The 26,861-nt window shown below is 46.2% G+C and overlaps 1 protein-coding gene across 2 annotated transcripts in view; it reads left to right on the top strand.

Moving 5' to 3' along the window:
* Window positions 1-26,861, top strand: part of LOC148821345 (F-BAR and double SH3 domains protein 1-like) — a 35,430-nt gene that overhangs the window by 6,772 nt on the left and 1,797 nt on the right. For both annotated transcript variants that reach the window (XM_088932418.1, XM_088932420.1), the window contains 17 exons: window positions 2,374-2,419; window positions 6,942-7,015; window positions 8,082-8,226; window positions 10,297-10,433; window positions 11,580-11,643; window positions 12,160-12,288; window positions 14,729-14,851; window positions 15,273-15,368; window positions 15,948-16,067; window positions 16,782-16,886; window positions 18,624-18,785; window positions 19,955-20,080; window positions 20,826-20,909; window positions 21,540-21,720; window positions 22,993-23,201; window positions 24,963-25,149; window positions 25,670-25,725. In XM_088932418.1, coding sequence (XP_088788544.1) covers window positions 2,374-2,419; window positions 6,942-7,015; window positions 8,082-8,226; window positions 10,297-10,433; window positions 11,580-11,643; window positions 12,160-12,288; window positions 14,729-14,851; window positions 15,273-15,368; window positions 15,948-16,067; window positions 16,782-16,886; window positions 18,624-18,785; window positions 19,955-20,080; window positions 20,826-20,909; window positions 21,540-21,720; window positions 22,993-23,201; window positions 24,963-25,149; window positions 25,670-25,725 — 2,044 coding nt within the window. The remainder of the gene's footprint in view (window positions 1-2,373; window positions 2,420-6,941; window positions 7,016-8,081; window positions 8,227-10,296; window positions 10,434-11,579; window positions 11,644-12,159; window positions 12,289-14,728; window positions 14,852-15,272; window positions 15,369-15,947; window positions 16,068-16,781; window positions 16,887-18,623; window positions 18,786-19,954; window positions 20,081-20,825; window positions 20,910-21,539; window positions 21,721-22,992; window positions 23,202-24,962; window positions 25,150-25,669; window positions 25,726-26,861) is intronic.

The following is a 26,861-nucleotide window of genomic DNA, read 5'->3' as shown; positions in this document are numbered from 1 at the left end:
GAAGTAACCTTTAAGATTCCCAAATTTGTTTGAGCAGATCAGGTGTTTTTAAGTAGAGATGTTTAAGTCTTTGTAGCCCAAGAAATGTTAAGTAGAGTTGTTTAGTCTTTGTAGTCCAAGAAATGTTTAACTCCTTGAACTCGACAGTCCAGAGTTTGAGTCATACTTCTTTTCCACTGTATTCATTGTCTATAGATATGTGGAAGAGAGTAAATATTATAAGAAAATATATCTTAAGGTTTTTAACATAAGGAAGTGGAAATGTCCTTAATCAAAGGAGCTCTGCTAATTCATTATAAAGAAAATCCCCTTTGGGGACATATCTACCTTTTTTCCACATTTCTGCATTTGTTTTCTGAACATGGGGGTTTGTGAGTACATCGCCAAAGACAACTGATAAGAACCGTATCTGGTTTTGTTTTCTGGAGAAACAGCTACTTTAATTTAGGTGTTTTTTTTGTTAAAACACGTGGCTTGCTTTCAGATGTGAGGAAGTTGTAACTGAAAAGATAAAATGTTAGGATGTGTGGGTGGGATGGCCGTACATCTGATTTGTAGTTCTGTAGTCACTCTTGTAACGATCGTGTTGAGATCGATATTTCAGGGCAGATGTGAAGACCGGTACAGTCAATCTAGCCGACTTCCACGGTTTTCTTAGCTTTGATATGAAGAATGATTTAATCTATGATCTATTCTTCAGATCTTTCTGCTCTTTCCAGCTCAGATTTGGTTTTACACCAGAACTTGCAATTTTAAATGTATGCTTTAAATTAAAAAAAAGCTATGTTTGTGCTTTTCTTTATCCCAGCGTTTCCGACTGTGCACTGCCCAAGTAAAACAAGTTTACTAAACCGAGTAGCACTTTCCTTAGAATTTAAGAATGATTCAGCAGTTGTGTATAGGAAAAGCTAAACGTGTTGCTTGATCTCGGGTTTGCACAAGAAGGTAATTTCTTAGAAGCTGACTATAATTACAAATAACAAAAACCCCCAAGGAAAAACCCCGGATTTTTAAAGTGGACATCAGCCTTTAAGGTAGGCTGATCCTACCTTGAAACTCTTTGAGACCTTTGGGAGATTTTCACAGTGGGTCGATTAAGGCTCTCCCCACCTTCCTTCTCTGAGTAAAAGATAACAAAACAGCCCCACCACTTGCTCCTTCAGCCAGGCCCTCCCCTTGCTCTGCTTGCGCCTGTCGGAGCCTCATGGCGCTGTGAATATTTTATCAGCCAGGTCTGCTCCAGCACCGGCTGAGAGAACAGCCCGCGGCAGGAGAAAACAGGCATCGATCAGTCAGCTTGATCTTTTTTTTTTATGTAGCACATTTCCACAGCATCCCAACAATGCTCGTCAAAATCAAAACCTCTCAAATCCCATCTAGAGGACAGCCATCCTGTTGTAATGAAATGAACTTGTCTTTAAAGAGGCCTCATTTGTATTAGGTAGAGCATGCCAGGCAATAAAATTTTGATTAAGAAGGAAATGCATGTATACACTGTTTTTCTCTCCACAAAAAACCTGAAGCACTTTGCATATAGAAAGGGGCCCCACTTTATCTACCTCTGCCTTGCAGCTCCCACCTGGGTGGCGCGGCGATGCCATTCTGCCCCAGAAATCGCCAGTGAAGGAGAGAGAAGTGACCAGTTAAAATAAGGGGGGAGGTCCGATGAGCCCAATTGTGTGAGCCATTGTAGAAATTAGCCTGGACGCTGGGTTTGACACACCTACTCTTGTGAGCAGTGCCTTGGGAATGTTTAATGACCAAAACACTCAGAAGCAAGAATTTTGGGAAAGTCCCTCAAAAATCCCATGTGTTTTAAATTTAGTCCAAGGCTTATTCAAGATTCTGTGCTGCGAATCTTGAGGTATGTGGAGAGGATTCCTGTTTAATCTTGAATGAATGGTGCCCATTTATGGTACCTGCAAGCACCAGACAGGAGCTCCTTATTCCAGCAGTTTTCACAGGGGGGCTGCAACCCGCGATCTTTTCATTAAAGAGTCCGGCTCTTCCAGTCTTTAAGGATATTGAAGAAAAGGCGGGAGCAGTTTGTTTTCTCAAAGCAAAGGTAGCAGAGCAAGGGAATGCAAGAAGAAGGACCTTCAATCCTATTGTGATTTAGCATCACTCAGCGTAATGCACAAAAACTTTTATCCCCTTATTCATGACATTGAGTTTATGTCTTGTAAAGAATAAGGCATTTCGGTGCACAGTACTTTGGAGTGTTAGCTGTCTCTTTTGTGTTGACGCACTGCTTAAAAATGATGATCTCTCTATGCTGACGTCTAGACTCAGGCCTCCTCCCCTGAGCGCCGTGTGTGGGTCTCCTTTCTGACGCCACCTTCTCTTCTTTCTCCTTTGTTTTTCCCTCCCCAGGTCCTTCAGTAAACAGAGAGCGGCCATTGAAAGAGAGTATGGTCAGGTTGGTACATGGTCTTATTGGAAGGACACCTGGCAGGACGATGGTGTTTAACAACATGGGTGCTGAGCCCCAGCTGCTAGTTCCTGCACTGTGCTGAGGCTTTCAGGTTCTGCTCCCTGCTTCCTCTTTCTCAGTTCTTGCTTCTCCCAGGTGTGTATGGTGCAGAGGAGAGGCTACAGCTGCCATTTCCTCTTGTTCACTTCATGTCATGTAAATGTCATTGACATTTAGGCAGCCAAAAAATCTGCTGCATCTGTAGCTGGAGACGCTGCTTAGGAACTAGAAATGCATGACTGCTACAGTTTTTTTAAACAATCTTAACAGGCAATCACCTTCCTGGCACCAGAATGAATCCTATATTCATGAATACTCTGCAGCAGTGTTGGACATCTTAAACCCAGCAAAAGAAGGCTAAGTGTACTACATGTTTTCATACGATAGGAACATGATCATTTGTTTAGCAGATGCTTTTACCCAGGGAGAATTACAAAATAGACAACGTCAATACCAAAAAAAGAACAAAAACAGGAGCTGGCTGGTTTCATGTAGCTCCTTGCTTTCAGAGTGGTTTCCTCTGCGAGGGTTTGCCAGGTGGGTTTAGCATTTTGCCCATGCTTACTCAATTGTGTTTACTGTGTTTTTTCAAATCGTCTCTTGTGGTGGGCATCAACATCTCTGCTCTTCATTCCTACCTTTACTATGAGGTCATTAGCAAATGTGTTTTACTAGACTGTTCTGTGCTACACTGTTCGTCATTCCTGCGGTTCTGTGACGCAGGTCATTTTAGTCTTGCGTCTGGCAGTCAGCCCCCGGGCAGCGGGAGTCATCTCTCCCGGCAGATAAGGCTTTGGCCATGAGCGAGCGCCCCTGCTGAGGAAGAGGCACCAAGAGAAGCTTCGCCCTGAGCTCTTCCATGTTTTTTCCATGTCTTCCTTTTCCAACACACGTTGTCTGCTTCTGTTTCGAGGGAGCTGTACAACACAAGCACAGTCGACTTACTCCAGACTGAGTTACTGAATTCTTTCCCATTCTTTTGTCTGAACTTAGCCTTGTGCATATCTAGTACACAGGATGTCATTTATAAGAACAGGATTTGCAATTAAGCATGTATATTCCAAGACAAGCTGTTCAGTGGCATAAGGCTCCAATAAATAGCTGAACACAGGTTACAAATAAGGCTGTCAGTGAACTTCCTGCTGCGCTCAGAAATGTGCAGAAGCAGTGTTCACATGCCTGGGGCCCAACAGCACCCCTTTCCAGTAGGTGTCAGGCCGTGAAACATGTCAGTAACAGTTTGTCTCATCCACCCACTGCTGGCTTGAGCATCGGTTCTGTAGAACTCCAGTGGATCTGAACAAGTTCTGCAGATGTCGTGTTGTCAGTGTTGTCTTCGCTGCATTGCCAGCAGATTGAGGGAAGGATCGTGCTGTGCTGTTAATATATAATGCATGTGCTTCATTATGTGGGGTACTAGATAGCCTTCTGGGAAGTCACTTTTGAAAAAGAAATGCTTTTAAGAGTTTTTTAAACATCAATCCCCCCTCCTCCCTTACTGTAGGAAGCCACATGTTTCCACTCAGCCTTGACGGATTAAAACCAGCGGCCTTGTCCTGGAGAAAGTGCCCCCGCAACTTTCACAAAGCACAAATTAGTGTTGACACAACCACATGTGGACCTGGTAGCTTGGCCTTGCTTAGAAGCATCATGGGAAAAAAAAGTGGACAATGACTTTTTTTTTTTTGTTTGAGGAATTGTGGTGGTAGTGTCCTCTTTAGTATGTTAGGGCTCTGCATCACAAGATCAACACCCTGAGCTAAAGCAGTCATATGAGGTCCTACTTGATACCAGTGCATGTCACAGGTCTCTAAATGTCTCTGAAATTCCAACGATCTCACCAGTTAGCTGTGGGCACCGTATCTGTTAAATGAATGCAAATACAATGAGAGATGCAAATCATTTGAATTTTGTGTGCAGTTATGCAGACTTTCAAAATGGCCACTCACAGAATTTGTAGCCTTTATTTTAAGACTTAAAAAATAACGCCATACCTTGAAGCCTAAAACTCTGTTAAAATGGATTGACCCCTGTAAATTTACAAAAAGGGCATTAGAGAAAACAACACCATGCATAAAACATGGTTGACACAAATACCGCAGTATCTCTATCTGCCTGGCTTTGTAAGGTATACAGCACCCAATGTGGACACTCCTGAAGAAAACAGCTATTTATATCACTGGTGGAGAAATGCTGTGGAAATGTTTCATAGTCCTGAGTTGTCTAAGAGGTGCCCAAATTAAAACAGCAGGGCTTCTGTGGTTCTAATGAAAATTTGACTTATCAACAGAAGTGATTCACCCACATAGACTTTAAACTTTAGGCTGGTTCTGTTTTCTGGGCAGTACCCTGGAGAGTTAAGTGTTGAGGTATCTTCTTTGGGAATGACCTTTGGGAATGTCAGGAAGCTCTGCCTGCTGGCCTGACATCTGTGTTCCCATCAGCCACTCCTGCTGGACATCTATAACCAAACACACCCGTTGAGCAGATGAAACCCTGTTCTGCTTCTGAACACGAGCCCGGTCTCCAACTTAACCGAGATGTCATAACAAAAAAAAATAAAAACATGAATGTTATCTCCTTAAGCTACTTTTTAAGCATTTAAAGGCCTGTGGCAGTGGTTTTTAAAGCAGGTAATTGTCTGCCTGCTGTCCCAGATGGGTTTGGCTGTGCTTTGTTATGAGTGGAGCTGGCAGAGACTCTAATGCAGGTCTTCGTCCTGCCTCGCTGTAGTTATTCTGTTTGCTGGGATAAAGTCCAGATCTCCAGTGCTTCTCCCTGTTGTCAGTGTTCCTGTGTCCGTAGGTGCTGAATGTGTCCGCTCATGTCTCTGATGATTAGTACCCAACGGGTGGAATTATTCTGATCAGATTCCAAAAAAGCCCATAGCTAAAAAAACATTGCCTCACAATGAGCCTCACCAGAGGCTGTCACCACGGAAACAAGAACAGAGGGAATAAATGATGGAAAGTTCGGTGCCAAAGAACACTCCTGCAAAAGTTTAAAGAAAAAAACAACAACCCTTTCTTACACTTCTGTTCACCCTTATGAAAAAAAGGTAAAAATATAGCTGTTAAATGTTGTGAAAGATCTCGGTTAAAGAAGGATTGAAAAGAAAGGGAGAAAACTAACAGAAATCAAAGGAGCTATGTTGGCTAGCTGGCTTCTTAGGCCCAAATCCTACTTCTTCCAGTGGACGTCCTCTGCATTTCTGGTTGTAGAATAAGAAAATTGAGTGCTCTTCCTCATTAAAGTGCTTTGCATTTAAGAAGGAACCCGTTCATCTTCCACTGAAGAGCAGCCCCCCTACGCAGCAGACGAAGTGCGGAAGTGAAAACTTGGTCTGTTTGAATTCGAGGAGTGAGGGGGGGCTCAGGGAGCCCAGAGTGGAATTTAGCCTGGACGCTGGGCTTGACACTTGACTCCTGTTCCAGTGGTCTCTTCCTCACACACGTGCGAGCCAGCGGAGAGTGTTTGCGCACCTGGGGCTGCAGCTCTGTGGAATGTAGCGGGGGAATGACACAATGAGGAGGGGCCGGGGCAGCTCCCAGAGACGGAGACCGGCCCACGCTGGAGAACACAGGACACTCTGTTCCACTGCGGCCGGTTGTGCCGATGCTGCGACCAGGCTGCTCTGCAATGTAGGGGACCGGTGTGAAGCGAAGACCCGTAAACATGTAAAAGCGTAGGAATGTTTGCGAGCAAGAGGAGGCCTTTCGGCCCATCAGGCATGTTTGCTTTCCACAGATCTCCCTCAGCCGTTTCCTGAGAGAGGTCAGAACACCGGCTTCAGCAACATGGCTGGGTGGCTTGTTCCTGTCTCCCACAACCCTTTCGTTAAGACAGTGCCTGCTGCTCACAGTGTGAAATGAAATGCCCTTCCCCTTTGTTTCCGCTTGTGTTCACTCTGAAGAAGTCCGCTGGCTTGACTGTGAGGATTTGAAATACATGCGTCGGGTCTCCTAGTAGTCTAGCATTGCAAACCTAGCCTGAGGGATCACTAATGAACAGTTAACATGTTGCAGCCATGCTTTCTAGTGCATTTGCAACTTTTATAACCATGTATAAAGCCCTCTGATATTAAAATAAGCATATAGAATCAGTGACCTTGCTCAGTAATCCCACGGCACCCTGCAGCTGTCGTGTTAATATTGGTTTTCTGCATGACTTACAGCATCCAGCTTGCATGATGCACAAGACCAAGCTTCTAGACACTTATTTTGTGCTTTTTTTACAGGCTACTAGCCTTAATGCGGTACAGGCTGTGTACAAGCTGCATGCTTTGGCCAGGAAAGCCACAGAAATTAAGGTGGTCAACACTCAGCCTGTTCTGTTTTGTTGTGGGTTTGGTTTTATCTTGGTTTTCAACTTGCATGGGATCTCTTCGTGAAACCCAAGCCTGAGGCAGTCATGCCAGTGTGAGCCTGGTGTCTGACTGCCTGCCCGCCCTCCCCCTGTCTTGTCACAGGCTCTGCACAGACTGGGCACACAGTACCTGAAGAGAGACTGGCACCGGGGGAAGGGGGAAGTCCCAGATACCAGGTATGTCCCTGGGAGGGCAGCTCGTGTCCCAAAGCTGGGAACAGTCATTGGTTTTGAAATATTTGAGAAACTTTCCTGTCGCTCCTGTTGTGTTGTGTTTGGCTGCTAATGTGCAAAAATGTGGTGACCATCATTGATCTAGAGAAGGACCGCCCAGTCCTGGTCCTGGTAGGCTGGTGTTTTTGGGGGTCTCTTTAGATGTCAGAGGCTGTGTACCTGAAACGCTAGAAGAGTTTACATTTGTCCAGTTGCGGCAGTAATGAGCAGAATTAGTTCAGTAAAATCAAGCCCTCCAGTTCCAGGATTGGAGACTCCAGGGTTAAAGGAACTGGCATAAGGACAATATTGTTCAATTTTTACTTCCTTCAGCCCCAAATCCCTTTTGGTCTTTGCCTTTGAACTCCTAGGTTTTGTTGCAATCAGTAGGGTGGGCTTATTTCTATGACATTTAAAAGCCTAATCCACACAGAGTTATTCAGGCACAGCCTCAGGAGCTGTCTTCAGGTGCCACTGTTTCAGACCATGACTTGAATTATCTTGTTTCTCATTTGAGTAATAATAACAGCAACTCATTAAGTGCTGGTGATAAAATTCATTAGTACTGAAACGGCAAGGTGTTGTAAAGTTTATTGAGAATAAACCCCAGAAGCTCTGCTCTCAGCTCAAATACAGGAAGCGTTTTGATCATATCATTATTAAAACTAAAATCTCACCCTCAGCGTTTTTCAGAAGTCTAATACACCACAGGGACCTAAATATTTAAAATCTCTAACTATATACATAGCATATGCGCAGCAAGTATCCAAATGAATGGATCTGAACCATATTATTTTCAACAGGGTACTGGAATAGGTTTCTGGGAAGCCATGCCACATCGATGAGAACAGTGATTTATCTTGAATGCTGATTTGTGTTCCAGTCACAACCAGACTCTATAGGGTGGTTCTGTGGCACAGTGGTTCCAGATCCCTGGATCGATGAGCTATTAAACTACCCAGGAGACTAGACAGGCGAGACGGTCTCTCGTTTGTAACCTTTGGTATGATCTCTCTCACCCTCTCTGCAGGAGTGCTCTTGCAGTGTGGAGGTCTCTGGTTGAAGCCACTGTCCAGAGTGGTCTCTCTCGGCTCACTGCAGCAGAGGCCTATCGCTCTCTGACGGCTGAAGCCCTGAAGAACCTGCGGACTGCCAAAGAGCAGCGGATGAAGAGGGTGAGTTGGGCAGGGCTGTTCTGTTGTAGCATTTATCAAAGTCATTATCCAATCATCTTTAGACAAAAATACCGGGAAAGGCCCAATTCTTTCAGTAGATGTATAATGGGCCTGCCAATAATCAGAACCATCCAGCCAATGACATTATCGTGAATTTGATAGCAGTTCTTGTCTCACTATGTTCAGAATGTGGGCGGTCACTGTGATTTTCAAAACACAGTGTGCAAAACAACATGTTAGATAGGGGTGGTGTAAGATCTACAGTATCTTACATTGTGAATGAAGAGTTAGAGGTGGCTTCAGCACCAGCTCTTCGAGCTGACAGTTACAGCTAAGGCTGCAGTGATCAGCTTGACAGGCGTCCCACCTCTGTGGACAGGCGTCCCACCTCTGTGGACGGGCGTCCCACCTCTAACAGAACTTATGTCATACTGTGGCTGGTGAATGTAGGATCGTGTTCAGTGATGAGCTGCATGGAGATTCCTTTGGCCATTTAGTAGCCATTTTTTGCCTCAATTTGTACCTCAGGAACTCAAGTGCATAGGTTTAGAAAATGAAGAAGAGGCTACATGTTAGACTTGGCACTCAGAAGACAGATAAAGACATTTAAGATTTAAAACTTAGTTTGGTAGTGATGGTTCATTATTGTCTGGTACATTTCTAAAAAAAATACTGAATCAGAATGACACATATTCTGTTTACATAGTGAAGGTTTGCCATTTGAGCGCCGGAGAGACTTTGCTGACAAAATACCAGCAAGTCTGAAAATCCTAATTATAAACATTTACTACACAGGGTTGAACCCTCAATAAACACAAGAGCGTGAGTGTTTTGGCCAGATTATCTGGGGGATTTCTGTGCAGATCAGTATGTTGTTGTATTGGGATACGTGACCACAATGTTGCCAGAATGAAACATCCTCCGTTTGTAGTCAGTTTAACAAAGCACTACAAACAGGAACTTGACTGTGGAAAAATTAAGGAACTGCTGATATGCTACAATCTTTAAAACACCTGGTTCAGTATTCTGTTTCCTCTTATTTTCAGCTGCCTTGCCTGTAACATTCATTATGTGCTATTTTACTTCTGTTTACAGCATATTCACATTTTGCAAATGTGAATCCCTCTTGTCTTTTTTTGTTTGTGTTATCTTTTTGGTTGTGTAAAATCAAACTCCGGTAAACCTGAAACCAGTACCAGTTACTGACATTTTACTGTACTGATTGTTTAATAGACAGAACAATCTATTAAACAGATATTAGATCAGTCATCTCTGTTTTGATTTTTGAAGAAAATAAACCACCTGATGATGTTAGTGAACCCCTGCTTTCAAAGTACAGATCTGTGTAGTGCCTCAGTGGTCTGTCAAAGTAAAGTAGAAAGATTTCTACTGCAGAAACCCTAAAAAATGTCAATATAAACACAGATTTGGCTTTTTCCCAGCTAACGTGAAGCCACCAAGTCAATGATTAGGTGTGCCATTCGGTGGTAAAAAGCTGGCTGATTTATTTATCTGAAGGCCCTGTATTTCTTTATTTTCTGTCTGACTGAATCTGTTGTTGGAAGCAAGTCGGGTAGTAAATACAGAGATGTGCCAGTTTCTTAGAATGCTCCACTGCTCATTTTGACATGTTGAGCTATAAGGTTAGATCTTTATTGTCTTATGTTTTGAATGATGCCCAGATGTTTTAAAGAAGTAATTCGGAAATAACGTTATTGGGAGCGCTGTTTGAAGGGAGAATTAGAGGTTTGCTCGCTATATTTCAAACCCCGGATCAGAGTTGGAATCTTTCTGTCCATCATTTTTTGCATCTTGATGGAAATTTGCATTTCAAGAGAATGATTTCAGAAAGTTCTCAGCAGTGATCAACTGTGTATTTACTTTTTAAAATCTGACCCTAGGATGACAGTGCAAAAAAAGACAGCCAGAAATCCTCCACTGAGACCATGCGTTTTTGAAAGTGTGCGTGCAGAGATCAATAGCGCAGAGCTCTGGGGTACTGTAAGAAATGAGTCTGAGGCTGTGCAGCGTGTCCTCTGTGCGCTGGTGCTGACGGGCGCTCTCCTGCAGGGCCTGGAGCAGCTGCAGCGAGTGCAGGGGGAGCTGGTGGAGGTGGCGCGGGAGCTGAACAAGGCGAAGAAGAGGTACAGCCAGCTGGAGCACATCGCTGGGGTCGCCAGGGAGAAGGCCGCGGACGCCCAGGCCAAGTGAGTCAGGCTGCTGGGGCCCCAGAGCCTTGTCTTCGGGGGCCCCAACCCCTGCCGGTTGTGTAGACCCCTAAAAAATCAACCCCAAATCAACCAAAATGGGCAACATGGCCAAGCCAGACGCCAGAAGGTCCTCGCGCCTTTAACAACCAGAATCATGCCCAGTTCTTCCCTTTGCTTTGTGAGTGCAGTGTAGGAACGTCTCTCCCCCATCGATTCTGCCTCTCCTGATCCTGGAGTTCTGTCTTAATTTATGGGGAGCAACAAACAACTCACAAGTGTCTGGGGCCCAGACCTGAGGCGGCTGAAGAATCTGGGCAGACAGGGGCTGCAGCAGCCAGCGCTGGGGGTGCTCCAGGGGTCTAGTCCAGGAGGAGACGACAACGCTAAAGCCCTTCAGAGATTGTGTGACACTTCCTTTCATCCAGCATAGGCAGGGACGCTGGGATTTATCCTTCCGCGAGATGTGTGTTAGCATAACCCTGAATTTCCCAGAGATCACAGACCCCCATAGACTATTTCTTGGGGTTGGCATCTCAAGTTGGCAAATTGCAGGCCCAACAAAAATAGAAGACCCCTGTCTGGGTTTAACAGGAAGCCCGTGTTTGAAAATGCAGAGCTCTGTTATACTTCCCGTAAATCTATAAAATGGAGAAACTGCATCAAACTGCATAGTGCTTCTGCACGTGGACGATAATGGCAGATGTGGTGACATCTTCTCCATTCTGTTTTTTTTTGAGTTGTCGCACTTCAGAGTTAACACATATTGCCACTGTATACAGGCTGCTCGTTTGTGCTCATTTTCATAAGGCAGGGATCTGTTGTTCAACAGGCTGTCTAGCAGTGTGAACTGCTCGGAGGAGACCTGTGTTCCCTGTGTCTTTGATGTGCAAGCAAAGAAACTTCTTCCTTTATTTTAGACAAGCACTGGCATGTACAGATGTTCCTAAAACCCATAAATACCAATTCAGCATAATTCAATTGGAAGGTTAGCAGAGGGTGAGGCGGGACCTATGTCGAGAGCCTTTAATGCTTATTGTACTGCCATAGGGCACTACTGCAACTTGACTCTGTCCTCCCTCTGTGCTTTGCTCATTTTGTAAATTACTTTGGATTGCATGTTGCTAACTGCTTGCCTCTCTTCAGGTCCAAAAAGAATGACCATGGGATTTTACGCTTTAGAACAAGTATGCAGAAGCTAAGTGTGAAGGTAAGCTTGTGTATTTGTAAGCTATGCAGCGCACACCTCTGCAGGTTTGCATGACTGCTTTTTGTAGTGTTGATAAAGCTCTGTGGGATTACCCTGTATGTAGAATTTGTGCATCAGTGCACTGTGCAACATATCAACAGCTGCCTTGGCATGTGAGACATGTTGAAATGCATACACATAATTGTGCTGTATATGTAGTAAGAGTGCACCAATCACAGGCCAGCATATTTGCCTTCTCTTTAATTTTCCCAAGCCTTTAAATGGCCTCTCTGTTGCAAAGAACACCTCTTCTTACATTTTCGTTACAAATGAAAGATGGAAAAGCAGAAGGGGAACCGCCGTGCAGACACATGCACATGCAGACAGACGTACACAACCTCAGTAACGCAAAACGTAATCAGGGGGAAGGGCGGCACACATCTGTCCTTGCTGCCGTGGTCAAGGGGCGCACGGTGGCTTTTATGTTTTGCTTCCCCCAGCCTCACTTGCGAATGTCCCTCTCTCCCCGCCCTTCAGCTGAGCGCCCGGCTGAGCGAGTGTGACCAGCGCCTGACCGAGGCACGAAACGAGTACCTGCTGGCCCTGGCGGCCATCAACGCGCACCACGAGCACTACCGCTGCTCGGCTCTGCCCGGCCTCATGCAGGTACCGCCGTGCTGACCCCACGAGGGTGGGACCGATGTCAAGTGGAGGCCGGCTGTTCACAGAAAATTGCGACTTTTTGAGCAGACTGCATAAGTCTTTGGTATTAACGGTAGCAGTTTGATCATCCCCAGTGCCTTGCGTACACCTAAATAAAAGCAAAAGATGCAAGTCTTTCTGCATAATACAGAATGCTTTTCGTCAAATGCAATTCCGTGTGTATTGCAAGCACTAAGACAGTGGGTTCTTCCTGCTGCCAGCAGATCTCAAGAGAGTAGCACTGGGTAGTTTGACATGAGTTGTCCTGACAGCCTACTGTTCAGGGCTGAATTCCAAAGTGCAGAGTCCAAAATTTGGTGGGCAAATAGGATTGTGCAGGATCCCAGCAGCTTCCTGCAGAGGCGCATCATGGCCTTCCGGTTGCTGGAATATGCGTTAATTTGATGAGGACCTTGTACCCTCAGTTATTCTCAGGCCTGCGCTGTCATCTCTCCGAAACCTACAGTAAATACACAATGTAAAACAAACAGGATATTCTGGTTTTGTCACCCTATTTTCTGTTGCTGCTTGGTCTCAGACTGTAGCAGATTTTTCTGTTGGCTGCCTCTTGCTGTCTTCATCCAGAAGCTTTCGTGTTAAAGCAGACTTTAGAGAAGGTCATGCATGTAAAAGGTCTTGTGAGCCTAGTGGAAACCGATCGACCAACCTAAAAATTGTAGCAGTGACAGCCCCCCACCACCCTGGGCTCGGCTCAGTCACACCGCCGCCTGGTTGAAGTGGATCGTGGCTCCTGGCGTTCTGCTTTGCTGTCTTCTGGAGGACCTTTAACAAGCTGTTATTGAGATTCGACAGAAAGATTATGTGCTTTTCCCACACCGCACACGGTATTTTAAATTAGCTGTGAGAGAACACATTGTTTCCGGGCTGAAGTGTTTTTCTTTTGACCAGAGGTGTCAGTGAGGAAGCCAGTGATGTCGACATCTCTAGCTGTCTCTTCCTTAATGAGTCATGCTCACGCCGCAGTCGATGACTCGATCACTTCTGCCAGCATTTGCTTTCCTGCTGCTCAAACATTTTTTCTTACTTCAAAAGCCCTAAACCATAAAACCACAACTGTGGCCTCCTCTTGAAAGAAGGCATCACTGGAATCAGTGGAAATGAGTCTGTGAGAAACTATAAAACTGCAAAAGACTAATGCAGAGGGGCATTAAGAGCATTTATCTGTCTGTGATGGTAGTATTTAGAATCTCCACATAAACTTACAAGCTTTTTAAACATGCTTAACCACTGAGTTTGTAAATGTCATTAAAGGCAGAGGGTTCAGGTAGAATGTTCTGTTGTGTGATCGTCAGACTCAGTTTGCGTTGTGGTTAGAGAAGCAATTTAAAAAATGTTTGGAGGATTTTCCTCTAAATTGAAGTCTGTTTGTGTGCTCTGTCTGCAAGAAAGAACAGTGCATTGGTGTGCACAACGTTGGTCGTCCTAGCCAACATAAATACACACACTCCAGTGCTCTTAAGACTCATCTTCTAGACATTACTGCTATCCCAGCATCCTTTCTAGCATCCCCCTGCTAAATCCTTCCCTTCCTTTGGCCACATTTCCAGCTTTCTTTGATATGTGTGTGAGCCAGGTTTAAGGCAAACAACGGAGTGTGTGCAGTTCTCTGACCTCAGTCGCAACACTCATCAAACCAGTAGGAATCCCACTGAGCAGAAAGCAAACAGTCAGGAAGGATAATGAATCCAAAGTTCCGGTTTTGCCACTTATTTTGTTTTTTTCCAAACTTTATTTTTCAGGAAGTACTGCTTAGATTAAGATTTTGTAACACAGGCCTGGAGATAGAATGTTTTTCTGTCCGTCTTTAACTCGAATTGAGGCCGTAAATTTTGGAGTTGGCCACAACATTGACACCAACGTGAGGTTTTTAATGTCCATAGCATGGATAGGTCCTCCATTTCTTGTCCCGTCTGAAAGATAGGACCTTATAAAACTCATTGTAACACTCTCTCTGAATCACTTGGAACGATTGATCCAAAAATGTTTGGTCCAGAAAAGAAAGATCATCACCTAACTGGCCTACGAGTGACAGTTCACACGTTGTGGCCGTCTGTTTTCTTGGGTGTCAGAACTGACTGCCAACCCAGACTCACAAACCTTCAAAGTCCCAACATATGCACAATTTCAGACTGCAGTCTGAATCTCACTTAGAGTATTTGTGTTCTCCAGTATGATTCCCGTAGCTTCTTCAGTATCCCCCAGGAGGAGGCCTTGAGACTGGGTGTTTGTGTTCTTAATATCTGTGTTACTGAATGTTTTCATTTGTGAATCCTCTAAATGGATGCTTCTGAATGTGAAAGACTGCACAGAATCTTAAGTGCACCGTAATGCTGAACGTTTTCATCCAGTACCACGTGACTGAAGGCCTCCTCTGCTTCCCCAGGACATGGACGGGGACCTGTACAGCCAGCTCCGTGAACAGTTCACTCTGCTGTGCGGGACGGAGATTGACACCTGTCAGTCAACACAGATCGCATTCTGCAGGATCCAGGACACCTCCAGCCAGGTACGCCAGCGCCTGCACTCATTACTCACTTTTCGTAGTGTGTGTGGATTGCAAAAGAGCTACTTAAAAGAAAAAACTGAGGTTGTAGTTTCTCTTTATTACTCTTTTGTGTATTACGCATTTTTAAAATGTATTTGACACTCGGTTTTTTAGGGGACGACTTAAAGATCTACTGTATAATATTTTTTTCTGCATCTGGGATCAACCTAATGCAGTTTTCTCCTGAATGACCATTTCACGTCTTAACCATCCCACACGCGGCGGAGATCTTTTCAGGAATTCTGTAGATGTGCAGATCAGGTCGATCTCCCTGAGCCTGCGACCAGGCGATACAACCCCATCCGCGCCCGGCAGCGGTCAGCCCCTCTGTCTTCTGCGCCAGTGTTTTCGAGTCAGGTCGGTGTGCTGTGTCTGCCTGCAGGTGTCCAGGGAGTGTGACCTGCAGCTCTTCCTTCAGGAAAGCCCGGCCTTCACCAGGGCCTTGGTGTTTCACTTTCAGGCAGCGGCCAATGACAAGGTATCAACAGCAGCCTGGTGTAAACGGGGCTCTAATGTAGCCAGTTAAGTAAGTCTCAAAAAGCATGAGGAAACCTGGAGAAAGGGATATTAAAGAATATTTACAGCTATCTGCTCTTTTAGAGCAATGCACTTAATATTCAGCTATACAGCAGTCTATGACATTAAGCTACTTGGATTGTAAGAGTGTGTGATAAGCTTTAAAATCGTGTCTTGGATAAAGTTTTCGGCCTGTTGATGGTGGTGATGATTGATAATAAGTGCCGTTAAGTGACTAAAGCTCTTGGAGTGGAATGAAATCCAGAAGAGCTACCAGCCCTCAAATATACTGATGTCTCCCTAATATAATATAATGTACTGTATTCATAAAAATTATACTTGCATTAAAACCCTACAACGTGTAGATAATATCAGTAAAAAGGCGGCAGCGCTTTGCAGATGAGCGTGAATATGCCGATCCCAGAAAGACACACGGCAGAGAGAAGCCGCTCCGAGCCACAGTGCGCTCAGAGCCGCGGGACGGCCCGTCTGTGGATTGGGTCGGCCGCATCTCAGACCACGCGTCTCGGTCCCGTCCCAGGTGAGCACCGTGATGCAGTGGAGCGGCGCCCACGAGGGGGAGAGCTGCCTGGACAAGGAGGCGCGGAAGTGTGCCACCAAGACGGCCAAAGACTACAAAATCATCGCCCACGGGGAGAGGGTGAGTCCACCTGCCTCTGTGGCATCGGCTCGCGGGCAGCTGAATGGAGGTGGTCCTCCGGGCGAGGGGAGGGCCTCTCAGTCTCTGCACAGTTAAGAGCACGTGCCGTTTCTTCCCAGCGCTTCCTCCTGAAAATGGATGACAACGGATGATGGCGCAAGTGACTGTGATTGCAGCACAGAGCTGTAACAGTTCTGGCACGTGAGCTTTCATAGTTGGCTTCACTGATGAAGACGCCAGATCTGTGAGACGACGGGAAAAGAAGGACTTTGCAGCTCGGATTTATGTAGAGATTTGCCGCTGATGAAAGTTGAGGCATTAGCTAGTAGGTGAGAATAGCTCTTACTGTCCACAGGGAAGGGGCTGCACACATTCTCGGCCACACAGAGCAAAGCCATCGGTCATTGGCTGCGATGACACCCGAGTCGAGGGCCTGGTGGACCACCAGGGCCTTCGGCTCAGGGAGGGGATTAGGCTTCTCCCTGGGGCTCAGGAGGTGGTTCTGACTGCCTCGTGAAAATATGGAATTATGGACTTTGTCTTAGACTTTGGCCTGTTATGGAGTCCATGAGGGCTTTGTCTTTGACCACCTAGAAGATGAAGAGGCGTGGGGGGGAACGTGGCGCCAGCTGCAGCCCTCCTCAGACCCGGTCAGAGACTACAGGGACTCGAGTGAGAAAAATAGACGCTGGGAGCTGTGTGTCTTCCCCTCAGGCGCTGCAGGCCCTGGAGACCCGCGGGAGGCTGGGGCCGGTGGACGACCGGCCCGGGGTGGAGCACAGGGCGGAAGAAGTGAAGGAGAGCGTGAGGAAGGCGCAGGTACTCCCGGCGCCCCCGTGTCTCCCGCGAGCTCTGCGATATGGTCGCAAGCAGCCTGAGCAGGGACTGAGCACGCCCGCGACGAAACGCCAGGCCCAAGACGGAGCAGACACAAACACACTCATTTCTGGTAGCGCGGCCATGTGTACCCTGCAGGACCTGGTTCAGATGACTAATATATCTACCACAAGCACAGGAGCAGTATGGGTAGTTTGTGGGCGACCATTTGAGTCGGATAGGTCTGTGTATCAGCAGAAGCTTGCAAAGGGAGACGGAAGCTAGTTTGAGGGGATTTCCAGCTCTTCTCCTATTTAAATGCAACATAACATGGCAGCAGCATAACAGAAACTCTGTTTCTCAGCAATGCCTTGTTTCTGAGGTGACTTTCCCTGCCTCTTCCATCGACTTTCCATCTATTGTTTCAGTAACACTAATGTGTGCGGAGAAAAGGGTCTGAATCGGACAGCGTGACCAGGAACGTGAAATGGAAACAGCTTCATTTCTGTTTCCGTTTGGGCTACCATGAATTTGCCACATCTTCACTGGGATTTACTACACTTTTACCCTGGTACACCACAGTAAGCCTTTAGAGAAGCTGTCCCTTAAGCTGTCAGAGGTTTTCTTGTCTTCATAGGTATTAAGCTTAAATAACATTATTACTATATAGACATAGTAAACTGGTCATAAATAACCAGCTTAAATATCATAATTACCCTGAGGGATCAGCCAACATGGAAAGAATGAAAAACCAGTTGAGCTTGGTGGAGGTTCTGAAATGGATTGGGTTGGCAAACATGGTCTTCAGCTCCACTGTCTTGTGGGCTGGAGTTGAGCAGTAATGTAGTTACACTACTGTATGTTCTAAGTGTTCTAAGACTAGTCAGGCTGTATGAACGCCATGACCAGTTTTTGATTGGAGAGAAGAGAGACACTGGTAGTTTTACTGGGCTCTTACACTTGGAGTGAGTTATGATTCCTCTACTGGTGTGTTTAAAACTAAAGCTGTCTCATTTATTGATGTGCTCATGCAGACACGCGCTTGTTATGTAAAGCAGTGAGTCATTGTTTCCTGCCCACATCAGAGGAATAAACACAAATGAGGTGACAAGAAAGAATATTGGAAAACTTTGACAAGACAAAGAGCTTCTCTTGCCAGTCCATGAGTGCGTGTTGCCAATAGATCTCCCACTCAGGCTTACCACTTTGATTGCTTTTGTTTATCCTTAATCAGGGTCCTGGCACGTGTATGGCAGGTCGCATATCAAGAGCATCAATCAATGACTAAAGTAAAATCAGTGTTTCTTATGCTTCTTTTGAAAAAACATTTAAAAAGCTTCTAAACCTGATTCTTATTGATTAAATTCCCAAAGTGGTGAAAACCTCACCCCCCTTCTACAGCCAAGTCGCTGTGATCTTTCGGATCAGTGGAACTGATGGAAGAAAACGGTGCCCTAGTACTGGTCTGCGGTCATTTACAGCAGCCTGTTTTGCCGCCCCTGCCTCGGTGTTGAAGCAGTGCAGTATCAGTTTGTTCCCGGCAGTCTAACCCGTGATATTCGCTTACCGGAGAAGCACGTGGCTCCTGTTCGCAGAGCTCCAGCTGAGCTGCTGATCTGCGTGAGCTCGGTTTCTGGGTCTCCTGCCGGTGTGGCTTTGGAAGGAGCTGCCGGTGGAGCTTGCGGCCGCCTGGGGCTGGTCGAGGAGCCTCAGGCGGCTGCGCTCCTGTGCTCCGCCCAGGTGAGCCGAGTGAAGGCCGAGGCGCGGCTGGCCCTGCTGCGCTCCTGCGACGTGGACGTGGACTCCTGGGTGTCCAGCGCCATGAGCCAGGCCGACGAGGAGCTGGAGCGCGAGCGGCGCCTGAGCGAGGCGCGCCTGTCCAACGGCGAGCTCTCGCCCCTGGTGAGTGCGCCCCCTGGCGCTGACCCCGGGGTCCCGGCCCAAAGTTGTCCCTGTACGCTGTGCCTCTGCCGTTCGCTTCCCACACACAAAATAATTGTCATAACAACGCGCGACACGGTGACCTTAAAGGGGAGCTGCAGTCCCAGTTTCTCAGTGCGGTTAAATTAAATCTTGGTCACAAATTAAATTCATTCGCCGTACAGAAAAAAATGACAGGTTCCGAATTAAGCACGAAATCGCGAACTTTGTGAAATGGCCGCGAGTCGCCCTGTGGTCGCAAACCCCTGGTCTCGCCACGGGCGAGGGCGCGAGTCCCCACGAATTTGTGACGGAAGGCGGCGGCCCTTCCCGCTCGCTAGTGCCCGTCATGACTGCTGTCGTGTGACGTACGAGGGAATAAGTCCAGGTTGTAAAGCAGAAATGTTCCTGCGCGAGCGGCCTGCGGAGGTAATGCGTAGTGTTTGTCGGCAAAACCATCTTGGGAGTTGTGAGCAATACTTCTGTTCACAAGTCCGCTTGTTTACGGTGTCAAAGGGCCGCTTCATTTCACTGGACGTTTTGTTTCCTCTTTTTGAAGCGCAGAATATGGAGCTGCGCGCACCTGGAAGTTTAATCTATTTTGTGATACACATCGGAGGTTTTACACGTTACTCTATACATTTAACTTTTATTGCGGTTTGAAATGTACTCATCAATGCTGGCTCTTTCTTGAAGTATAAGAATAGCGTTGCAGTTCCCCTTTAACAGTCGGCAAAAAAAAAAACAGTTTGGAGAACTATCCTATCTTTTTCTCAGTCTCCTTTTTGTTTGTATTTTATTCCACATACCGTTTTGCTGAATCTTTTCAGTGAATATTTGATCCCTGGGACTGTTTAATTTCCATTTATAAAGTCTTGTCAGACTGGAAATCTTTCAGGGCCTGCCCCGTTAAGAGAGGTTAATGTTTTGGCAGAGTAAATGCATTCACTGGCACAAAATACATTATTGTTGATGCGAATGATATAATATTTCCTTCAGCCTTTCTCAGCAGGATTTGATCTGGGCTTTAAATTAACTTCCTTGCCACGGCTTTCTGTGTACGTGTATCTGGACACAGCATTGACTGCGTGCTGTTTTTTTTCTTGTTTTTTATTCTAATGTGGACATCTTTGTGCTTCCTTTTTTTGGAGGGGGATGAGTTTGAGTTCACCGATTTTGAAGAATTTGATGAAAACGGCGATACGTTCACCGAGTCGTCCTTGGACCCCTGCCCCCGTGGGTACCCCCTGCCCTGCAGGGTCCTTTATAGCTACCAGGTGAGGCCTGGCTACCCCTGAAGACACACGTGCATGTCAGACACCCACAAAGGAAATTCCAAGCAAACATGTGACAAGGCCTCTGTAGTGTGAACTTTTTCAGTTTCCCACCCACCTTAATCGAAGACTGTGTCTTCAGAGTGCCTAGCAGCAATAGTATTTTTTCAAGAGTATTCCCTAAGTATTTTATCATTTCCCTGCTTTGGTATCTCCATTCTTGCTTTGTATTTACCCATTTTGGGTAGATCCCTCATCCCAGCAGCTCTATCACCCTGTACCTCACCACTGGCACTGGAGCTCAGCAGGTGTGAGCCTGGTCTGTACCTGGAGCGGAGACCTCCTGGGAAAGCTAAGGCTTCTGCCGGAAGAGGTGTTAGTGGGGCCAGCAGGGGGCGCTCACCCTGCAGTCTGTGTGGGTCCTAATGCCTCAGTATAGTGATGGGACGTAAAACTGAGGTCCTGACTTTCTGTGGTCATTAAAAATCCCTGAGCGTTTCTCAAAAAGAGTAGGGGTGTTACCCTGGTGTCCTAGTCAGATTTCCCCCTGGCCTTTATCTATCACGGCCTCCTAGTAATCCCCCTCTCTGAACTGGCTCCATCACTCTGCTCTCCTCCCCACTGAGAGCTGGTGTGTGGGGAGAGTACTGGTGCATCCTCCAGGTGGGGCTGCACACTGGTGGTGGAGGGGAGTCCATGTTTCCTGTGAAAGAGCTTTGAGTGGAGTGTTCTGATCTGATCTTTGCAGGCTTGCCAGGCAGATGAGCTCTCAATTACTGAGGGGGAGGAGCTCGAGGTGATCGAAGACGGAGACATGGAGGACTGGCTGAAGGTCTGGATCGACCCAGCAACACCAAACTGACCTTTCAGTTCTTCTTTTTCTGTTTAACAACCGCGGCTGTTACCCTCCTTCCTGTTTAGCACTGACTATTTCAGAACCTCGGTTACTCATTGCACTGGATGAGGGCTGTGCTTCTAAGAGTGGAGCTAAATGAAGCAGATATGTCTGCAGCCTCCCTCTAAGGATACAGCTGTGCTACAGGTTTACCTTCTCGGCAGTGGAGGAGTAATTGTAAGACAATTTGGCTGGTAATAAGCTAAAAGCTGCTAGTATGGAGGCACCCTGTCAGCTGAGCTCGTCTGTGGTTAACCCTTTCTCCGCAGTACAGGGATCTGCAGACTCTCGGTTCAGAGGTTATAGCCCTTGACTGCATGCAAGCCTTCTTTCCAGACCACATATAGCAGCATTCCACTTTCTCTTTTATATGTTTTGGCCGAGCTTTGTAGGAAACCCAGCACAGAGGTTTTGATTTCTGGTGCTGATATAGCCCTGAGGAGGCTGAAACCTTTGCTAGCGGACCAACACGTTCCCCAGTGTGTGGTGGCGACTGTGTCTGGGGCTGAGTCAGATGTGTGACTGGATTTCAAGAGGGCACTCAGTGTGGTCTGTCTCCTGGTGTAGGCACGCAACGCTGTAGGCCAGCAGGGCTATGTGCCTGAGAGGTACCTGCAGTTCCTGAAGCCGTCTGCAGGGGGCGCAGCATTACAGACAGTCCCGGGAAGCCCCCAGCCTGATGGGGGTTCCACTGCCTCTGGGAGTTCAGCTGGGATACAGGGGAGAGAACATTCCACACCGAACGCAAGTAAGCTCTCCAACTTCCGAGGAGAACAGATTTTGTCACTGTGCACAGTTCCGTCATCTTGTATCCTTATACAGCTATTGGAATGAACTATTGAACTGATAGGAGAAAGTGTACAGATATGATCCAGAATTGTTCAATCAATTGCTAAGCACACTTGCGCATTAAATTTCACTCAATAACTAATGTGCACAGTAAGAGTGCCTTTGATTTATGAAGGTCTTTCTCAATCCATAAGGATTGCAATATTTGTTTTTGCAATACATATACATCACTAAAAATTGCATGCACCTCCTGTTCTGCACTGATTTCGGGTGCAATTAGATTTTTTCTTACATTCGGCATTGAGCAGTTTGAATCACAGGTTAACAGGGAACATTACCCTGAAATATCCCTTGAAATACTGGTATAACTAGTTTTTTTGTGTTATATAGCTAGTCAAATCTGTTTTATGCTGTGATTTGTACATTTGGAACATTTCAGAGTGCTTAACAAGATAAAAGAAAAGTTAAAAGTCACAATAGCAAAGATGAAGTGGTGACACAACACACTCAACAGTACATGATATTGACCTTGTAAAATGACACCAGTGTTAATGGGTTGTTCAGTAAATGCTAAGGTCTAAAAGTTTTGATTTGAATGTGTTGTCAGTCTTCTGGCTGTCTCTTGTATCCTTCTGGAGGTTGTTCCATAGATCATCATTAACAGATGACTGGATCTGAGACATCGAAGAGCACTTGATGAAAACAGCTCACAGGTGTCATTAGGTGGTATAGGGATGCAAGGAGTGATGCAAGTTTTGAGGCGAGTTTAATTGTAAGGAAAATGGCCACTTCCGGAGAACACTGAAGGAGACGCACACAAGGTGCATTTCCCAGAGTGCCCTGAATAACAACAGTGTGACAGAGAGTCTTATAGTCTGGGTCCAGCCCTGTTCACCCCATTTTAAAACCAGGAATGGGGGATTATGAGTGCGCATTCCTTTGATAGCCTTGTGGCTATTCCTGATGTCGTCTCGCCTTTCAGCTGATGCTGAGGTGCCACGTACACCAGCAGGTGTCTTGTTTAAGGCTCCCTCAAGCCAGGGCAGGAGCAGCGACTCCAGGCCCGAGTCCGATTTCTACCGCGACCCCCCGCGGACAGTCAGGGCCGAGATTTGAGATCTCGCGTCCCAGCCCCATGCTGGGGGACAGTGTCGGCACGCCGGAGCCGAGCGCGGGTCGCGCAGCGCAGGGTCCAGGCAGGGCGCCCGCTGACCCCCGCTGTGCCCCGCAGGGCGGGCGCGGGCGCTGTACGAGTACCGCGGGCAGAGCGCGGAGGAGCTGTCCTTCCCCGAGGGGGCGCTGATCCGCCTGCTGCGCTGCGGAGACGGCGAGGTGGACGACGGATTCTGGGAGGGCGAGCTGGACGGCCAGGTGGGGGTCTTCCCCTCGCTGGTGGTGGAGCTGCTGGGGGAGGGCGACGAAGAGGAGGACGAGGAAGAGGTGAGCACTGGACTGCAGGGGGACAAAGCTTCTTGCCATACTGTCTCGCTTCATGGTTTGGCAACATCCGTACCGTGAATTGTCATAGTTAGGGGGAAATTAGTGAAGATGAGCCGCAAAGTAATTGGGGCAAATCAACTTAGATATCCTCTATCGTCCAGAAACTCCAGGGCATTACAGAGCGTGTGTGTCACCCCTCCGTAGTGAATTTACACCCATGTGGGAGACGCCTCCGTGTCCCCAGGGTAAAAAGGAGAGAAGAGTGAGGAACATCTTTCATCTCTTCTGTAATCTCACTCTCACACAGCGTAAATTAACTCTCCTGTCCCCTGTCACACTGTTGTACTGCCTTCTCTGCTGGTCAGGTTTGTCTTCTTTATTGCATTGTTGTATTCGGCTGTCTCCCAGAGGATTCTAAAGCTTGAACTGAGTTGAATTAACCCTTAAACTGCTTTGATGATGTTTGCAAGTACACAGTGTCTTTATGATTCACAGAACAATACAAGGGAACTCCTCCATAAACAAATGAACAGAACCGAAGGGAGAACAAACTGCTCTAAAGTGAAATAGGGTTTTTTTTCTTTTGTTTTAGTGCCACCTTATGGTTAACTGCTGTTATTATTACTGTCAGTAACAGCAACAATAATAATGGCCCTACTGGTTGAAACTTTGTCATGTTTATGGGCCAGCAGCACCACAATGCAGCAAATCAGACCGAGAACTGGAAAATTATTTCAGGGGTTGAAATAAGGGAAGTTTGAGGAGGCCAGACTGTTCAAGCGCAGAGTGGAATTTACCCAAAACGTCGGGGTTGATACCCCTGTACTTAAAAACAGCACCCATTCCTAGTCTTAATGAACTTCCATGTCCTCAGATCTTCTGTCGGAGCCATGTTCAGAATAATGCTGCAGCTGTTCTTTGCCAGGCAGGTGCAAGATTAAGGAAATAAGAAATACTCTATGTGGCTTTGCTTTTTTGTAAACATGATGATTTATTTTCTGTGTACGTGATTCAAGTACATAGCATTGACTATGTGCAAAAATTTTATTTATTATTTTAATAAGCCTATTAAATATGTCTTTTGTAAACTAGCATAAATGTGATCATGCATTGTTCACCAGACCCTAATAGCCTAAGATAATGTATAACCCCAATTTCCCCCATCAACCCTAGCCACTCCATTACCACCACCGTCAAGCAGAACAGCTCCAGCTTTATTGTCAGTAATGGAAAAGAAGAGAGAGTAGTGTTATTGCTTGACATGTCTATACTGTGGAACGGTTTGACAGCTCCTCTCTCAGTGTTACATTGTGCTGAGTGTGAACTTTGACCATGTTGACTGTTTCTCATGGCAGGACAGGTTTCCTGACCTTTGGTTGCATAGTTAATCCATAAGGGCAACAGTAACTGACCAGGGTCCTGGAAGCTGTACTGAAATCCCAGAGTACGCTCATTAGAAAGCTGTTTTGCTAGGAACAGGGAACAGGTTCTGACTCCCGTTCTGAGGAGGAAGGGGGAGCCATTGTTCTGAAAGGCCCAACGTATCTAGCTCCTAGCTTTAGATACCATGTTAAATGCAAACAAAGAGACTGACTACCAATATGGAGTGAAAAACGTGAGCCTTAAGTCTAGGTGGATGAGTATATTCAAGGCAGTGACTTTTTGCTGATGCAAACACTCGTCTTACAAACAGTCACGGCTGGTAATGACTCTTCTAAAAACAAATTAGCTCCAATTCTGGATCTCTGTTTTGACTTACAGGGTCTTTCCTCCCCTACTCCTCCTCCTTTCTCCCCACTGGTCCCCGTCCTTGGAGCCTCTCCTGTACCACAGTGCTCCTCCCCAAGTCCAGGGACCTGGTCAGCACACAGCGAGCCACCTAGAGGCCCAGAAGAGCGACTGCAGGCAGTGCCTCAAGATGTTCTGAGACCGCCGGACAGGGGAGCAGGCAAGGATGAAGAGCACTCTGATAGACAGTATCCTCTTGAGCTGTGACCTTCAGAACCTGCAGTACTGTACTTCCAAAGAATCCCTGTTATAGTTCAACTGACCTGCCCTTGCTAATTGTGGAAGAAGCTGTCACACCTTTGATATGAGAGTCACTTATCATAGTGACTCACAAAGGCCAAATTCTAGCAGTTGATTTTCATCTAGCTGTTCAAAGTACTTCTTTGGTATTCAGTTGGATACATTTGAATTGCACATGACTGGGGGTGTTTCTTCCCCCCTCCAAAGCTAAATACGCTGCAGGATTTCTGGATCAAGGTGTTCCTGTGAAGATCCTGCAGGACAGAGATAAGGAATTCCTCAAGGATAACTGTGTGAATCCAGAAAGACTTGAGATTTCTACATGAATTGTGCGAGTTGTAAAGTGAAATGCGGGATGGGGGGAAGGGGGTAAATTCTGAAAAATACGATTTATTTGCGCCCATGGGGCCTGAGCTCTCTCCTGTTCTGTCCTTCTCCAGAGAGCGGAAGCAGTGCTCACAGCTCCCCGGACGTCTCAGCGCGCAGGATTCGCCCGGTAGGTGTTGTGCCATACCTGGAATGGAGTTTCTTCTGCATGTCCCAGAGCTTGTAGTTTATTTTCACGTTCGCTGGCTCAATAGACCTCTCAAGCTTTATTGTAGGTTTACACTCACCAGCCCTGCAGGAGGGATCGGAAATGCTAATATGATGTTTTATTTTCACTGATTTAGGTTCTGCTCCCCCAAAACAAGTTCTGTCACGATCTCTAATTGTGGCCTAAACCAGTGTAATCACTGATCTGTCATCAGATAAGATAAGATAGATAAGATCACTTTATTGGCCAGATACAGTTTCTTGCATTAGGAATTTGTCTTTTCGCATACCCCAACCTGCTCTCCATGAGACACACAGACACACAGACAGGGTGGGTTAGGGTTAGTGTCCGTGTATCTGCCTTTCTAAAACATACAGCGTTTAACGTACTGTTATGTGTTGTATCTCAAGTCAATAGTGGTCTCATATCAAGATGTAAAATAGACCAGCAAGTGAATAGCACCTAATCATTTTATCTTTTTGTCCCCCTTTTTTACATTATTTCAACTCGTTGTGTTTGGTTGTAATAAATACTCGCATGTGTAATAAACATTATTACATATGGTTCGAGTAGGGAGCGGCGTCAGCAGGCGTAGGCTGCGAAGGAACAGGTAAAGGTTTATTCCCTGCTGAAAAGAGAAGGAAGGAAACGCAATGTTTAGCTGTGAGGAAGAAGACTCCACAGCCGAAACATTGTGTTTCCTTCCTTTTCTTTCAGCAGGGAATAAACCCGTTAACTGTTCCTTATTATTACATATAGTATTATACAGTACTTTATAGTTAACATAAAATATCTTAGTTTCCTTTAATTAATGGGAAATTATTTTTATTTAAGCGAATTCTTTCTCAAAACCAACTAGGTTCAAGGAAAGTGTTGCTTTCGGAAAAAGAGTTCATGTATGTTGGGTAGGGGAGCCAAATCCTGCAGTCTGAGCTTTTCAGATTATTACACTTGGGCTTCATGCAGTTCATTTTTAATAATGTGACTGCTGAAGATCCAGGGAAGACTTGCGACGCGCAGTGTCTGTAGAGATAAAAGATTCCATGTCGTTTCCTCTTGGGGTCTCGCACCAGCAGTAGAAGGTGCTGCTGCAGTAG

This window comes from Atractosteus spatula, chromosome 14 (genome assembly GCF_055471065.1).
Source record: "Atractosteus spatula isolate fAtrSpa1 chromosome 14, fAtrSpa1.hap1, whole genome shotgun sequence".
Taxonomy (NCBI): Eukaryota; Metazoa; Chordata; class Actinopteri; order Semionotiformes; family Lepisosteidae; genus Atractosteus; species Atractosteus spatula.
Note: the sequence above shows the minus strand (reverse complement) of the source record. Positions and strands in the feature narration are given on the sequence as shown.